This window comes from Anser cygnoides, chromosome 3, assembly GCF_040182565.1.
Source record: "Anser cygnoides isolate HZ-2024a breed goose chromosome 3, Taihu_goose_T2T_genome, whole genome shotgun sequence".
Classification (NCBI taxonomy): domain Eukaryota; kingdom Metazoa; phylum Chordata; class Aves; order Anseriformes; family Anatidae; genus Anser; species Anser cygnoides.
This window is the reverse complement of record NC_089875.1, coordinates 77684374-77702074: the sequence shown is the minus strand read 5'-3', so window position 1 is coordinate 77702074 and position 17701 is coordinate 77684374. Positions and strand designations below refer to the sequence as shown.

The 17701-nt window shown below is 37.8% G+C and overlaps 1 protein-coding gene across 4 annotated transcripts in view; it reads right to left on the bottom strand.

The window, feature by feature from the left end:
• Nucleotides 1-17701, bottom strand: part of ASCC3 (activating signal cointegrator 1 complex subunit 3) — a 286385-nt gene that overhangs the window by 237697 nt on the left and 30987 nt on the right. For all 4 annotated transcript variants that reach the window (XM_066994482.1, XM_066994480.1, XM_048066536.2 and 1 more), the window contains one exon: nt 673-793. In XM_066994482.1, the coding sequence (XP_066850583.1) occupies nt 673-793 (121 nt within the window). The remainder of the gene's footprint in view (nt 1-672; nt 794-17701) is intronic.

Below are 17701 nucleotides of genomic sequence, written 5' to 3'. Positions count from 1 at the left end.
AACCAACTTTTTCTAACTCCATGAGTTGTAAACACACAATGGGCTGTATGGTGTTATGTATATGCAAGATTTATTCCACGTTGCAACCTATCACAATCAGATGTATTTTTTGTAAGGGAATAAAGTAGGAACACTTGTTTTTAAGCAGCAATTTGTAAAACAGATTTTAAAACTATTACTCCGTGTATGCAATGTATCTTATTGAAAAAAAAAAAGTATAAAACCTGACCCCCTTTATTCCTCTCACTTATCAATCTTTCAGTTTATTTTTTTTTTCCTCCCAGAAGAAGTGGTTGTTACTGTGCTTTTTCTCACTAAGACATACGTTTGATGTTAACACTGAAACAGAAAGTGGCATAGCAGATGAGGAATATCTCACGATGAAGTTATTTCAATGGTAATCGATTGAAATAAATACAAATACTAACACATTTATTTAAAAATTACACATGCACATATACAGTTGAAAAGTAAATATGCAATATGCATTAATTTCCTTTTTGTAACCAAGCCACAATTTATTTATTTACACTAGTATAAGCACCCTCTATCACCACCAATTTTTTTGGCTTTCTTTTTAAATGTGCATAGCCAGTACTGGTTGAAATATAACTGAACAGTTAGAAAACTAAGTTTTATCTGATTTGGAATAACAATTTTGCACTCACATACCTTGCAGGGTCTGGAACTTGTTATCATTTGTACAAGTCAAAGATTTTTCCACAATCAGAGATCTGTTCTGTAGGAGCTTCTCTATAAGTTCAAAACCTTCAGGGCCTAGTAGTTCGAATAACTACAAAGAAAAGAAAGTCCTAAGTCATTGTCCAAATTAGCACAAAATTACAAATAGGACTACAATATTTCCATCCTTGGTAATAGCATATCTGTTAACAACAAGTTTAAAGAATTTCAAATCTGAGTAATTCAGCCCAAGAGGTGTCATTGCTAGCATTTATCCAGATTCTATGTTATTAAAAGGGAAAAGTACTGAAAGTTTTCAGTAGGAAAGATTTAAACACTGTGAATTTTGTCTGTTAAATAAAGCATTTCTTTTTGAGATTCTTGTATAAAATTTAATTCTTCTCAAGACCAAAGTTTACTTTTTTTTTTAATAGTTACTTACATAAACTCTGCTACAAATTTTTTCTGCCATAATATAACCAGATAAATCAAGAGAACTGGTGTTTTCTTATAGATGTCAGATAAATAGTAAGTTATTTCCATTCCAGTGAATAAGAGAAATCGCCTACTGCATTTTCTCATTAATATCCTACAAAAAAGGTGATAGATGTGGAAGAGAACAGGATTTGAGGAAACAATTAAGAGGAGCACTTCCTGTTCATCTTACCCGTAATTATTTTGGCAAAATTCAATGCAGTACAGCAGAGCAGCAAGCTACTCAGAAACCGTTCTTGATTTCTAACATTTTTTCCCCCTCATTTTTTCATTTTCTAAAAAGGCAAATAGGACAATTTCTCCTTAGTGCTCTCGAAGTTTGCTTCTAGAAGTATTCATTCAACTTCAGGTATCAGGTAAGAATACTTGTTATGGTGCGTTTTCATGTAAAGTTCTGTGAATGCGTAAAACTTTGCCACTGCAGGATTCAAATATTTCTGTTGCAACTATGAAAAGGAGAGTTCTCTTACTATAGTGTATTTAATTTGCCAGCCCCTTAGTAGGGAGTTTTGCTGCGGTTGTCTCTGCCCACTGGGCAATAGCGTTATGATGCTTATATTTGCAAAATCCATGGAACCATAGAATGGTTTGGGTTGGAAGGGGCCATAAAGATCATTGAGTTCCAACCCCCTGCCACAGGCAGGGACCCTTCCCACTAGACCAGGTTGCTCAACGCCTCATTCAGCCTGGCCTTGAACACCTCGAAGGATGGGGCATCCACAGCTTCTCTGGGCAACCTGTGATAGTGCTTTACCATCCTCTGAGTGAAGAACTTCCTCCTACCATCTAATCTAAATCTTTTAGTTTAAAATTGTTCCTCCTTGTCCTATCACTATCTGCTTGTGTAAATTTCAAACAGTGTGAAAGGCATCAGAATAGTGATCCCTTTTTTCAGGCCAATCTGTACTTCATAAAGTAAACTTGCATTTAATAAATAATACAAAAGAAGTAAAAAGTGTTACTCCTTAACCCCCGGGGTTTCTGAGAAAAACATAAGGTGTGTCAATTAGTTCAGTGATGTCAGCATTTGCAGAGACCACGAAACATAAACTTTTGCATTTCTTTTCTTAAAGACAAATTGACAGCAAATTGGAGAAGCAATCTGGGTAAAAAAAGAATGCAATAAATGTGGACAAACAGAAAATCCTACACTCAAATAAGAGTAGCAAACTGCAAAACTACAGGACAGTAAACTGCTGGCTAGACATTAATTTTGTTGACAAGGATCTCAGGCTATAATGGATTTCTTTTTACCCAGCCTTCTCTAACAATCATCATTAATTCTTGTCTTTTGCATAGCTGTTCACTGTCACTTTACTGCCACATTTTAAGCCAATATTATCTAAAGATATAAGATGACTTTGTTGAAGGCAGCACACACGGTGTATACATATTCAGACTTACAGTGTTGCCAAAACAAAGACAAAAGGAACAAGGCAATTGACACTTTATTCCTAAAACATCCACTGTACACTTTCAGCTCTGCAAAGGACTCCAAAGCATCACTCTCACTAGAAGCAAGCTAGGCAAGGTTCAATCAGAAAAGATGGGTTTTGATTGGGGTATAGATGACAGTTTTAGAACAGGAAAATATCTTTCCATTCCTGTTTTCCCAGTGTACTCTCAATCAAAACACATCCATATCAAATCTATTTCAACTGATCAGAACAGTAGAGTTGTACAAAAAAAGCAGTAAAGTTACATGACATTCTATGTCTGTGCCAGAGGCAGACACTACCATAAGACAGCATCTCTCACTTAATCCCTAGTCAGCTAAGGGCTTGAGGGAGGAGCACCAAGGTGAAAAGATAACATCCTAGTCTCCAGACAGCCTGCAAAAGAGAACCAAATGTATGGTATTACACACAACAGGCTCATGCAGTGTGAGTCACTCCGTTTTGCCTTCTTGATTCATGGACAGAGCGTAGTATTAATTTGCTACTAGCAGTTTGAGAACTGCGTGCAGAATCCAAGTAACCATGCTGCTGTCTGAAAAAGGAGGCGGCTATGAGAACATTTTAAACAGCTAACACGGAGTGAGCTCATTGTTCAAGACAGAGAAGTGAAACAGTACAGAAGACCAGCAACAATGACCTCTTCTCACCGACAAGTTGTGTCCCAAACCCACTGTAAGGCTGCCAGAGATCACGGGTGGAAAACAACCATTGAGAGACAAACCAAGACATAAACGTAAGTGCCAGGAAATTGAGAATAAGTTAAACTGCAAGACCTGTCGCCATCTACCACGGATGGCAGAAATGGTGACACTGGCAGAAAAAGATGGCAAAGAGCAGAAAAAAAAACACCTTGAAGACTTCTCTGTAAAACCTATATTTTATTCATCAACAGATTTATCCAGAATCCCATCTTTTCAAAGTGCAGTTCTTTATCTTCTCATATGCTTAGGCTTTCAAGAACATATAAGGGTCCATTCACAAGGCTTTCTACCATTTCAGAAACACTTTTGATGTTTTCTGGAATCTTTAAACCTAATTCCTAAAGCAATACACTAATTAAAAAACAACCTGAACTTCCGTGATGATAGACACCGTTAATGATCTAAACAGCAACCAGACCCTAAGGTAACTTAAGAAAACTGATTTATGAGCTGGAGAGAAAACACCACTCCTTCTTGGGATCCAACTTCAATCAAGAGAATGCAGTCTGGCATCTTCAGACAAAGCACAAAATTTGCCTTCCTTTTTAATAGTCACACTACTCAGATAACTCTGATCGAAGTCTAAAGAGTAAATATGAGCTTTAAAAAACATACAGTTTATCATATTCAAAAGAGAAAGAGTTGTCAAAGTTTGTACAAAGTAACCACCTCACTGCTGCTATCAATCTTACACTGGAAAGCACTTACACTTCACAGCAACAGGTTGACTATATAAATCAGAGAGCGGGAAAGAGAAAATTAGGATTGTGTTGATTGAAAACTGGCTTCTATCTAGTAGGAGTAAAGAAGCCCCACAGCACAGAAAGCAACTGATCGAGAAACAAAGTGGCCTTCTTCTGCCAGAACACTTCTTTTTGACAGTAATTTTATCTTTTGATGGTATAAATTGAAATTATTGACAAAGATTGGAATGGCTGAAGAGGCTGTTAAAGAGCAAAATCCACAACACCTCCAGTACTTACTGAATGCTAACACAGTCCCAAGCACTGCAGTTCAGTCTTAAGTCTGGCCGTTCAGCTGGGGGCATAGTGCTGAAGTGAGCACTTACAATAGTTGCTTTGCAATGTTGATTTACAAAATACAAGCGTAGTACTTTTCACAGGAGGCTGCAGCATTTTCTAACACACAGGTCGGCCTTCCTCATGATGCTATTCAGGGTGACTGCCCTGCAACCGCGCTGAATAAGTCCATACAGAATCAACCACCACAAGTAGCAGCCAAAGAAAAATAAAGCAACAATTTCTGTAAAATGGAAAGCTTAAGAAAGCTGTGAATCCTATCTACTGTTAAGCCTCTCAAAGTGATAAAGCACCTACCCCTGACCAACTACATTGATCCTCTGGACAAATACCTAGCGTAAGCTGCACAGAAATTCCTAATATTCACTATAGAAAATAAAAACTTCCCCACAGTTTCTTTTAAACCATAAAACCTATATAATTTCCAAGAAAAGCATTGCTACTAACACATTCTCCTTTCCGCATTTCATTAACACATTTATTCACAGCATTTTGTTATCTTTTCTCAATAATGTTACTTAGCAATATTTAATTCCTGATACAATCTAATTTTACAGCAAAAACACTTCTTATTCATTCCATTTGTAGTACTTAAATAAAGGATCATTACTCTTGTTCTCCAGGCCTTCCCACGTTCACTCATCCATGCTCTCAGCATATGGTCCTTTCAACACACAATATAGCAGCAATATTTGTATTTATGACTTTTTTTTTTTTTTTTTTAACATAATGAACATTACCACATATAAGCTGAATACTGTTTTTTCCTCTGTGGTCTCCAGCACAAAAAAAAACTCACATTCTGTGAACTGAAATTAAAAATGAATATTTTCTGCTTAGCTGTAAACTACCAGCTGCTATGTGATCAGCCACCAAAGATAGCAGGAGACAGGTACCTTACTTAGAGGTCTAAAAAGACTAAGAGCTGAAAATGTTAAAAATAATCAAATTAGACTTAACTTTTCATAACTCACTGGTTTCTAGACATCTTAATTAAAAAAAATAAATGCTAGAACTTAATGGAAAGAAAAAGAACACAAGTGATTCCAACCACAAGCTTTTCCTTAATCCCCTTCCCCCTTCCAAAATTGATGTCTGTCTGATACAATAACACTTACCCCACTCCAGTTGTAAAATTAATCCTTTTGTAGCACAAAGGAGAAACTAGAAGCACCCGCTCTGTCACTGTCACAAGGAACAGGACAGCAAACAGATTATTTTCACGACTGACTGCAGCCTGCAGAGCTAGGAGAGACTCAACACATGCTTGAGCCCTGACATTTTCTCCTCTCTCTTCCTTTCTCAAGGAGGCTTGTTACCTCCCAGCTTTCCAGCTCTTCAATGCCGGGAGATACTCTCAACAAACTACAGAGACTAAGCTTTTACAGTTTTTATTAGCTTGTTTTGAAGTCCAAGAAACACGTATTCACCAAATCGGGATCCTTTCATTGTTCTTTCACACATAACTGTTGCTTCCTTATGCTCTGCCCAGAACATCTTCGTGCTCAGGCATACAGGAGCAAGATAAGTGTTTACAGTGAATTTTAATATTTCAGAAAATAAATGCTGTGAAGTCTCTCCCATACAACAGGCTTATTTTATTCTTGCTGATAAAATCATTCATAGTACTGAACTTAAATTTTATCCTGAAGAAAGGAAAAAACAAGTTGCAGACCAACTGAAAAAGCTGAATATTCCTCTTGAAATCTGTTGCTTGCCTCTAAAGAGAGATTACTATTGAGAAAAGAATTTTGGATGCAATGTTTTGATTCTAGAGTAAGGGTGGAGAATAAAAGGCAAATTGAGAAATTGTGATCCACACCTAGCAATTTATGTAGCTTAAGAAGCTAATTATTACGTTTCATTCCAAAGAAAATGCTTTCAGTTAATCAAACCCAGGAGTCAGCAGGGTCATATCCACTGTAGTAGTCCACAGGATGAAATTTCTAGCATTCAAAGGCCAACTAGAAGCAATTAATCTTAGAAGGGCAGTAAAGCTGGGGACCACGTTGGTGACAGCACAGTAGTAGCTTTTAATGGAGAAATTACCAAAGTAAAAGCAAGTTCTCTGAAACATTTCCAGCTCTTTCCTAGCATCATTCTTACTTCTAATATATTCACTTCTACTACTTATCCAAAGTGTTCATTCCACGAAGGGGACAACAGAAATAAAGATGCTGCAGTTTTGGATAGCGGACACATGTTTCTGGCACTTAAGCCTGTAACCTGAATGCTGTTAATAGTTTAACATGGCTGATTGCAAAAGATTAAACAATGTGCAACACTGCAAGTTCAAAAAAAAAGTGTGTATGTATCATCTCCAACCATAGTAACTCCGACCATAGTAACTCAGCCTGATAGAAGAAAAAAAAACAAACACCTGTAAAACACCTGTGTAAGTTTGTTAGCAAAAACTAGGATGGTTCTGACAGAAGTGACATAAAATGGTATGATTCTATTGTCAGCGTAGGTGCTGGCAGGCCAGATTATATACATTATTATATATATTATTCTGGCCTGAAATGTCAATATCCAAGAGCCTGAGGGCAGGCAAAGGAATTTAGAGAATGTTCTTAGCCACCTTTTTATTAAGATATTATGAGATAAACTAGACAGCAGGCAACAGTTGGAGAGGCTGCGTGTCAATCGGCAGTTTCTTGAAAAGCAGCCAAACTATTACGTTCCTTGAAGCAGTAACAGATTGTGCCCAAAAGACAGCCCTGAATGTCTTCAGTAACAAAGGTCCCACATGACTTCAGCTACTACTCAGTGACCATAAAGACACAAATGAGTGTGATATATGGTCACTCACATTTGTCTGAATGATTTTTAAATTTCATTTTATGTGCATAGCCTTAATATCTGGAAGAAAGTGTGATAAGTAATAAATCTAGGAACCAAAGGACAAGATGTGTCACACTGTATTAGAATGGTGAGACAAGGTCCCCATACTAATAATTTCTACTCAATATATGCTAGTTATACGGAAAAGGCAAGGAGACGGAGACAGCAGTCCTGCAGACAGACAGCAGTCTATCTGCCAGAGCATGGAACAAGCACGAAGCTGAACTCCAATGAGATGCACAGCATAGGAAACATCTTCCAGTCAGGCTCAGCCATAAAAAGTACAGCCTTGCTGTTGAACTCACAGTTCAGGACTCCAATAAGATGTTACTTGGAATATTACAATAGTTAATATTCACTTTGCAATTTCACAAGGCACAATTTAGAAAGGGCCTTAGAATAATCATCTCCTTACCTTGAACTTAAATATGAGGTAGAGAACTGTGAACATCACTCTTACATAAAACTATCTCCCACACAAGAGCATTTTCTTGATTGCTGCATCTTCTGTGAAGTGGGGACAAATCCTAAAAGTCTCAGAAAATATTTTGTTCTTCAAATGCAAACAGACTAGGAATGGTCCTTGTGCCCTCCTTGAGCCTCAACGCTACATGGTTTTGCGGCACTAAATGAAACAGAACACAATTTGGCCAAGCAGCGCTGCTCCTACCTTTAGAGCCTAACAGCTGGCCAAGGTTACACAGCACCACCTACGCAACTAATTGCTATGCCTGCTCTTTGTGGCTTGTATCCAAATGATTTTACTTCACATTTTTCAGCCTTGCAAAAATCCTCTCAATAGCATGGTCTCAAGTTTCTTCTGTCGAGTAGTACTCAAGTGAGCTACTGAGTAACTGAAATAAATTCTTTACCTCAAAAATAATAGAGAAAACATAACATATTTCTTGGAATATAGTCCTATTGCTAAGGCTGTCTGGATAAAGTAAACTAAGAGTTCATTTTAGAATACACAGCCCAGCACGTTAATTCCACCTACATAGAAGTTATCTTCCACTCCTAGCAAGCCTTTCTACCTGGGAGACTTGCAGAGTCTGCCTCAAAGGTGAACTGTGGATGGGCACTTCCAGCCCTCTGAAGATGAGTTGCTGACAGACTACTTGCATACAGAACACATTTCTTCAACTACAAGGTTCTTACACTGCAATACCAGGCATCACTGGGATTGAATATGACAGAACAACAAGCCTATGGGCAGGCATGCTCACAGGACAACAAGCACCTTGTCCTCAGACAGCCTCAAGCAATTAAGTGCCAGCTTCATGAGGATGAACAAAAAGTTACTACTTGTCATCAGAGAGGTCTTAAATGTCTCTCCATGAAAGGAGTTAGCTTGGAATTTTTCAATTTCACCTTCAGAGGGCAATCAAAATAAAGTAAATACAAAGTTAGAAACTACAAAAAAAAAGCAGCAGCAAAATTCTAGGAATTCTCTTAAAAGAAAGGTGAAAGTTTTTGTTACTTAAAAGATGGAACAAGGCTGAGTAAGAAGCTGATGGGAAGCTTTTCATATAACACGGTCTTTGTGAGAGATCTGCAAAAATATAATAGTTTCATAACAAATTCTCACACAACACTTAACCTTCAGTTACTTTTCTAGTTAGTACATTTGCAGAGCAACAAGAACTGATGGAAATTCGGTCTTGAGCATGGGAAACATTTTTAGTCCGGCAGTACAAGTTCAAAGCATAAATAAAGGTAGAGCCAATTATTTTTTCGTAGTAGTGCCTCTCCTCAGCAAGCTGGCTCTCTATTTCTGTATTTCTTTTTCCACAGAACATGATGCAATTTCACTTCAACTATACACTTGTAGAAATGCATGAAAGAAGAATTCTAAAACGAATATTAAAACATGAAAATTAATTTCACAGCCTACAGGTACCAGGCATTAAGAGTATGAGATTTCTTTTAAATCAAACTCAAGTCTAAAGCTAAAACACTGAAACTGATCAGTTACAGGGGAAAAAGAAAGGTAATTATTTTTATCATAAAAAAAAATTAAAAAACACATTATCAGATTGATAGTATATGCCAATATGGCTAAATAGGCCTAAAACAATCTTACCTACTTAGTTTCCTGATAGTTTTTATTATAGATATCACCTTAGTGTTCTTACATCAAAAAAGATTATAATTTGTCACAGCATAATTCTAACATATTTGATGGAAAGCCTTCTCCAGCTCCTTGTGCGTCTAAAACTGCTGACTACACTTGACAAAAGCAACACCACAAAGCACCTAAGCAAATTTACATAACATTTTTAAGAGAAAGTAAATAGAGTGGGGAGATTACTACCGCTATCGGTGTTTAACATTGACTAATTAGGAACTTAAACAGATGCACTAATTTTGAAAATTTGAAACACGGAACGACACGGGTATTTCCACCAGCTCATTTAGCCTAAAGACTCAGGCAATTAGAAATATGTCAAACCCAGCTACAAACAGCGGACTACTAACGTGCCTTTTAAAAAGCAAGCCCTGAAGACTAATTTAAGTGTAGAAAAAATTTACTGTTATAGGATTCCTTAAACTAGTATTTATCTTCAGAAGTATTCTGGGATCAGCTGTTTATGAATTTTGAAAAAAAAATATCCTAAAATTAGCTAATTGCTTCACTTGCCAATTCTCTAAGCACAGGGAGCAGGTGCCATCCCTGCAAAAGCTATAGGCCCACTTGGAATTACTGAATGATTATTTGTAAAGATACTACACAGATGCCTGCATCACTACTGCAGTAATACAAATCCAAATTGTCCCAGAGGAAGGAAAAAATGTCTAAAGACAGCATAACTTTAAAAGGAGACAGCCCATGCCTTTTTTGTTCTGTATTGAGAACAATTGAATTGGGTAAGAAATAAGAAATCCTGACTTTAACTCACAGAAAGCTGCATTAATAGAAGCGTCTGTATTAGAATCAACCATCCAAAACAATTTTTTTTCTAGTGCTCGGGATTTAAGTTACTTACAAAATGGCCACAGTTGGAATGGAAATCTTGTCTACAAAAGAAGAACCTGCTGATATTGGTAGAGGAAAACCATTCCAAAACCCAACAATTTCCAGGATCCCCAGGGAAGTAGTCCCCAGGGAAGCAGACACGGCACCAAGCCTGTCGGAGTTTAAGAAGCGTTTGGACTTTGCACTTAGTCACATGGCCTTAATTTCTGGGTAGACCTGTGTGGTGCCAGGAGTTGGACTCAATGATCCTTATGGGTCCCTTCCAACTCGGGATATTCTATGATTCTATGATTTCAGAACAGCTTCACCGAGCACAGAACTGTCCGTCAGCAGTCCAACACTTCTGCTACTCCAATGTGCAGCAACAACGTACAAGAAAACACCAGAAAGCCAAGCACCTTACTCTGTTCCTTAACAGAGGTGAATGACGAAGAGTAACAAGCAACTCTAATCCTGAAATCTAGTTCTCTCTCAATTAAGATAGCAAAGTCCACATTTTAGGATTGTCCATGAAAGCTTGCCAGGCACAGCAAGTTTCCTTGGGGCAGCGCTGTGGAAGGCCGCTGGTGTTGGCTAGCCCCAGCCTCTGCTGCCCAGCACCAGGACTTACTATGCACCCAAGTGGGCAAGAAGCCAAAGAAGGCAAGTTTTTGCCTGAAACATAGCCTTTTGGATTTTTGGGGGTGCATGCAAGAAAGAAGAAAAAGGTTTCAGCTAAGGAAAGATGAATTTTTAGCCTAGATTTGCATGGAAACAAGTCCTACAAAATCACTGTGCACCTACACACAAGTGAACTACTAAACAAATTTTGAGCCTCTCTGGTAACTTCCAAGTTTGACAAAGGGACAGATATATTAAGTGGCTGGTAAGGAGATAGATCCAAATCAGTCCCTTTTCACCTTCTGCTCTGACCCCAAAATGGCTGCAGGGTGAGCACAGTGGTGTCCACACACCCCAGTGAATCCAGCAGCAAGCACCAGCACCATCTCCTTCCACCAGCAAAGGCCCACACTCCCACTGCAGTAGACATGGGGAAATTGAAAGCCTGGAATATCAAGAACCACAGGAAACCCAGATTTGTGAATTTTATGACTTAAGCAGCTGTGAATTTGGGTTTGTCTCCCCCCCCCCAACCCCCAACTTAAAATGATTCAGAAGGATGTGATTTTGTGTTTAGCTAATTTAGTCAGCCTTAATCTTTCAGGTGCCATCTGATCGCATCTTGTTGATCTCGTGGTTCCTTATGTCTCCATTTGGATTTGAAAAGAACTTCTCAGAGGGAAGGGAAAGGGGCTCTATCAATCACAGACTGTCTTGTTCTAGAAAAAAAAATCTCATTAAGTTTAATGATATATTTAAGCTGATTCAAAAGTTACCATGAATAGATCAAGCCTTATGCCACCCAAAGATACAAGCTCTCTCTCAGTACAAAACTGAAGTAAAGGAGTTGACAGGAAAGAGGAAAAGTTACTGACAGGAAGGAGATCAACCAGCTCTTAGCACCAGGATGAACCCTAGCATCTCTTGGCTCTCACTGTGGCTCTTTCATCATATCTTAAGTCCTGTCCTCAAAAACCAGCACTCAACTCCATTCAATTTGCTTTCTTATGAAGGGAAACAGCATGGCTCTGTTTTGATAAAAATTCAAAGTCTTCTATCATCCTTGGTGTTTCAACACTCCTTGGACATCAACGGATCTGTGTACTACAGACTCCAATTTCAAAAAGAAGGCCAAAACTGGAAAAGGAGAAAACTGTATCAAAAATAACTAGATTATTTTCTCTATTTGAAAGGTGCACAGATAAGCTTTATGGTCAAGAATAATGAGACCCAAGCTTTGTATTGTCTGAGTATAAAATTCTTAGTAATTTTAATAAAATTACAAAGAGAAGATTTTGAGCTTGAAAAGCCAGAGTCATACCAAGTTAGAAGCTTTGACAATAAGATAAAGATGAAACACCACAGGGATGATCCATATATATCTGTACTTTCCCATAATGGGTACTGCTCTCTATGAACTAGGTAACAGGGAATAAGCTTTGTGATATGTTAATTTGTTAGGGCTAGAATGTCCTTTTACTGAACAAAACGAAAAGCCACTCTGATGCTTAAAAGCAAATATGTTTTACAAGACACATTGCTCTGACTCAAAAATATCTTGGATGCAAGAGTACATGCACAGACAAAATTAAAAGATAATGCTATAGCTTCATGATTCATTAAGGAAAATGCAGATTAAGTTACTACAACATAGTATCGTATCCAAGGTTTTCATGTGGTGTTGTTTATAAATATCAATGAACATTCAAATTAGCTGTTAAGTCAAAATGGATGTTAAAGATCAGCATTTTCAACTGCTGTCTTGAAATTGCCCTGGTCAGGCCTCACATGGAATACTGTGTCCAGTTCTGGGCTCCCCAGTACAAAAAAGACAGGGATCTCCTGGAATGAGTCCAGTGGAGGGCCACAAAGATGATATGGGGCCTGGAGCATCTTCCCTGTGAGGAAAAGCTGAGAGACCCGGGTCTGTTCAGCCTTGATAAAATCCCCTCTCAGTCTTCTTTTCTCAATATTTACAAATACCTTAAGCGTGGGAGACAGAGGGATTTGGCCAACCTCTTTTCAGTGGTCTGCAGGGACAGGACAAGGGGCAATGGCCACAAAATGGAGCACAGGAAGTTCCACACCAACATGCGAAAGAACTTCTTCACAGTGAGGGTGACGGAGCACTGGAACAGGCTGCCCAGGGAGGTTGTGGAGTCTCCTTCTCTGGAGATATTCGAGGCCCATCTGGACGCCTACCTTGGCAGCCTGCTCTAGGGAACCTGCTTTGGCAGGGGGGTTGGACCCAATGATCTCTTGAGGTCCCTTCCAACCCCTAAAATTCTGTATGATTCTGTGATTCATGACAGAACTACCACTTTTGTTTATTGATTTTAACTAAGAAAATTTCTAAGAAAGCAAGAATTTTGATTATTTTCTACGATGTGAACATATTTCTATTGTAAAATTTTGTGTGATAGTTTTTAAGAAACAAACCTAACAAATTAATTTTTATTAAACATTTACATGAAAGTACTACAGTGACAAAAGAAATTCAGATTGTCCTCAGTAAGTTCCCTGGCAAAAGTCGTTTACCTTCTCCAAAGATGAAAGAGGAGATCTGAGTAAATTCTGTGGGGACATAATGAAATAAGAGAAAGCAGTAGGAATCTGAGCTGTTAAAAAAACTATTCTGTCTATGATTAATTCCTGTTCTTTACAATGTCCCAAGTACAAAGGGACTAGGAAAAATTACTAGATATTACTCTTCTATGTTTTCTAACAAACTTCTTGACTGTGATACAAAAGCTTGGGATTCATAACCAGTTGTAAACACTCACACAAGAACCCTAGATAGGATCCTAAAGGAATAGTTAACTTTATGATCACTATTAGATTAGTAAAAATCACTATTAAGGCTAGTTGATGAAGTCTCCAGGAGCAAAAGATGAATCTCTGGAAGTCAGGTAAGTATGGCCATTTCCTTCTGTCACCATAAGTAAACTATCTATAACATCTGAAATACCTTATGCAGCTTTTAGATAACATTTTAACCATCACTTAGATTTGCTCGATATTGGAGAAAAAAACAAAACAAAACAAAACAAAAAAAAACACTACTAAATTAAGAGGTGAATGATTCAATAACAATGAAAAACTAGTACCAATATGCAACCGGTCAATTTCCATTAGTAAACAGTACTGGGAGTCGAGCTATGCCCCTCCATAAAAATTAGTATTGAATATTTATTGAAATAATAATCAACTCCTGATTCTCAGTCTCTGCTTGAAGTCCTCATAGGTAACTGAATTCCCATGTCCAAACTGAGCAGAAAATTTACAGTGTCTGGAAACTGTGCAGTATTTAGAAAGCCAGTGTATTAACACAACGATTTTTAAACACCAAACAGGTCATAATACTAACTGAGAATATAATCAAACTTTACAGTTTGGGATTTGAAGAGTGCCTCACAAGGCATATACAATTGCTCTGTGCAATAGTTCTGAGAGCTGATGCTCATTTGTTAATAAAGAAAATTACTGAGCTATTGCAAAAGCTGTGATAGTGATGGAAGAATTGTTAGAATCTCAAAGCTAACCAAAACTCTTGGTGAGTTATTTCCTCACTAATAAGAACAACCAGTATTTACAAAACATTTGCATTATGCTGCCAGTCTTTTGCTGTCCCCCCCCTCTGAGTGCCTTTTCCTGCAAGCCACAGTCCATTGATGCGTTACTCCCACACTAAATATGTTTGTACTATTGGTACTTTGCATCAAGTCAGTCTGACAATTATTTTTTCATATTTCGTTTCCTCAGTTTTTCATACTTTATTTCACATGCTACCTTCTATGTGATTCACCTCCTGTCAACCCTTTTCCAATTATTTTTTAGCACCTTCTATACATAGCAATGTTGAAGTCATCTGCTCAAACCGCTTTCCCTACCAACAGGCTCTCTATATTAACACATTCTCCACCTAAGATCAAAAATGAAATGTCGTTGTGACACTGAAAATATCTGGCAGTGCTTACAATGAATGTCTTTACAATGGGGTATAAACATACAGGTGTTGACGTCTTTGAAATATGGTCAGCCAATAAAACATTTTCCAATAGGGGCAGGATATTTAAATGTTTATTTCAGGTACTTCAAATGAGAAGAGTCAGGAGACTCCTTATTCCAAAAATCCTCCTGCAAATCCCATCAAGCAGCTAACTGCCACAGTTTTGTTCTTAAATAAACTTAAAATTAACATTAATAACAAAAGAGTTAATAATGACTTCCACATAACAAAATAACGTACCATGATTTTTATTTGCCATTTCTACAGGTAGTCTCCATAAACCTAATCTCCACAAGCTCAGGACTTCAATAAACTTTGAGGAGTAATACAAGATAGTACTAAAGGTGTGTTTATAAATATACACACTATATATGTGTGTGTTTATATACACACACACTCCTGAAAGCTGTTTCACAACATCTTTTGTCTCCTGTAAGTAACTAAAGTAATAAATGATAGCTTATAAAAATTAATGTATACAACTGCTCCATCTAGAACAAGCTGTTTATTCCAAGCTTTTACAACAAAGAAATCATAATCTCCTTTGCATCTTGAACAAAAATGATGTAGTAGCACTACCCTCTTCATTTTTGTTAAATGTTTTATGTATTTATTGTTACACCTGCTGCATCAGTTGCACAAGACTACTTTAGTTTGATCCAGTGAGTTTTATAGTGTTAATAGTTAAAATCAGTACAGACTGAACCAGTGAGTCTACACCCAGATATCCAATTCCTCTGTGGGAAAGTCTCGTAAAAATGCAACGGCAAACACAAATGCAATCCTAATTTTCTACTGGTGTTACTTTGCTGGCTGTGCATGTAAAATATCAGCTATATACACAGTTCAGAAATCTACTCTGTAGATTAAGTTAAAATCATAGGTACAGACTAACACAAGTAGTAAAATCAAAACTGTTTCAAAACAGAGGACAAACGTCCAACTTATTTTAATGGTGCTAGGATTTTATTCTAGAGGTTTTGTCTTTGCAATTACACATCTTGAATGATTAGCGTTCATCACTTTAAAGCCTAAATCAGTTTTCAAAACACATTCACCTCTCCTGTTTCCTCCACTTTGGACAGCCTAATCAGCCACCTCACCACCGACTACAGCTCCTAGTTCATATAACAACATCACCATCCACTAACAAGCTGTGCTGCTTACTTACGCCTTAGCGCATTATGCTATGCATTGTGTTTCAAAAAGTGTTTTCCCCTACATTTTCTACAGGCTGCTTACTAAAACTATTTTCACCAGCCCCAAGTTCTGCCCAGCCTCCTTTTGACACGGAGCGTACCTGGGAGAACAGCAGCCACGAGCTGAACTCTCAGAGCACCTTCGGCTCTGCCTGGGACAAGTGAGGAGAGCTGCCGGGGGGAGTCCTAAGCCAGAAGAGAAGAGAGGCAGCTTACACAGAAAAGCCAAGCTGTGGCTTTGACAGAGAATGGAGAAGCTTCTGGGAGCACTGAAGCACCCACGAGTGCACCGATACCAGTTTGTAACCAAGGGAGCACATGCAAACCAGCTCCACTTGTGCCCCGAGCCAACCAGAAGCATCAACCAAGGACTGAGTGTGAGCAGACTGTGCTGCACGTGGCTAACGCAGCCTTTTTCTCTAAAGCATCTCTCTTGGAGCCTGCACGGTATGTCAGAAGTGGAATCTCAAAGCCAGCACCTAAGTGTCACACCAGTCTGCAACAAATGAAATGCCAAGGCATTTTTCACAGTCGTTATTATACCATGAGCTGTGAAATGTTCAGAGCTCTTAACATGAATTACATATTCATACTGCTCAGGGAGCACTCGCAGTACAGACCTGAGAATTATTAATCTGAATTCAGGTTTAGAAATAAGAGTCGAGTCTTTCTCAGGTCACTTTTTTTCCCCCTGATACTAACAGCCAGAACATATGGTTTTTATATATAAAATTTAACACTAAAATTCTGACTACCCTTGAAAGCAAGTGTTTCAGAATGAGCAAGAAATCAGCAAATACAGAGAACAGTATCTGCAGCGTGGGCTACTGACAAAAAGCACACTAAATCACTGGTAGGAAATAAAAATCTATACAACGGCTTAGTCTTACTCTGAAGTAACATGATCATGTGCGAAGCTGTATATACACTTCCATTCACTTAAGCAAAGGAGTGAATAAGTGTCTGTAGTCTGCAGGAATTCAAAATTCCTTTTGTAGCTAGTTTGCATTATAAACTCTTAAATACACTCTCGTTGAACTGTATTTCAATGTACTTTCAAATTGTTACATCTGTCTTAGCTTGCACATTGAAAAAAATTGACATGTTCATATAGGTAATGTTAGGCTTTTAAAGGATATTAGAAATTTGGTCATATAAATTAAGACTGTATTCATTTTCTCTTAAGAGAAAAATGACCATTACAGATTCCTGCTTATTGAAGGAAACGAAATGAATGATTTCCCTGAATAACAAACATCCATAATTTATAGATACTTAATTTTAGGAGACCAATTTAACACATCTGAAATCAAGGTCACTTTACAGCATAATCGAGAATACTTGAAACACAAGGACTATTTATTTCCTACACACAATAATTCATTAAATTGCTCATAAGGTTAAAATTTAAGTACTTCAATGGCTCATTCCACTTATTTTTACGAGATTCTACTACGGAGGAACCTGCTACAAAACAAGAAGTATCTAAACTTAAAAAAGAACATACTGGCATAAGAAAGAATTTGCACTTAATTTTTATGACTTTAATGCAATAAATCCATCAGGAAAAAAAGCCTCCCAACTTGGGAGGGGGAAGGAAGGAAGCTTTGTTCAAATAAGAGGGGGCAGCATCAGGTAAAGGAAGTGATAGTAACCCAAGAACTGTGGGGCTTTCTGATTCTGAAAGTTCATCATGAT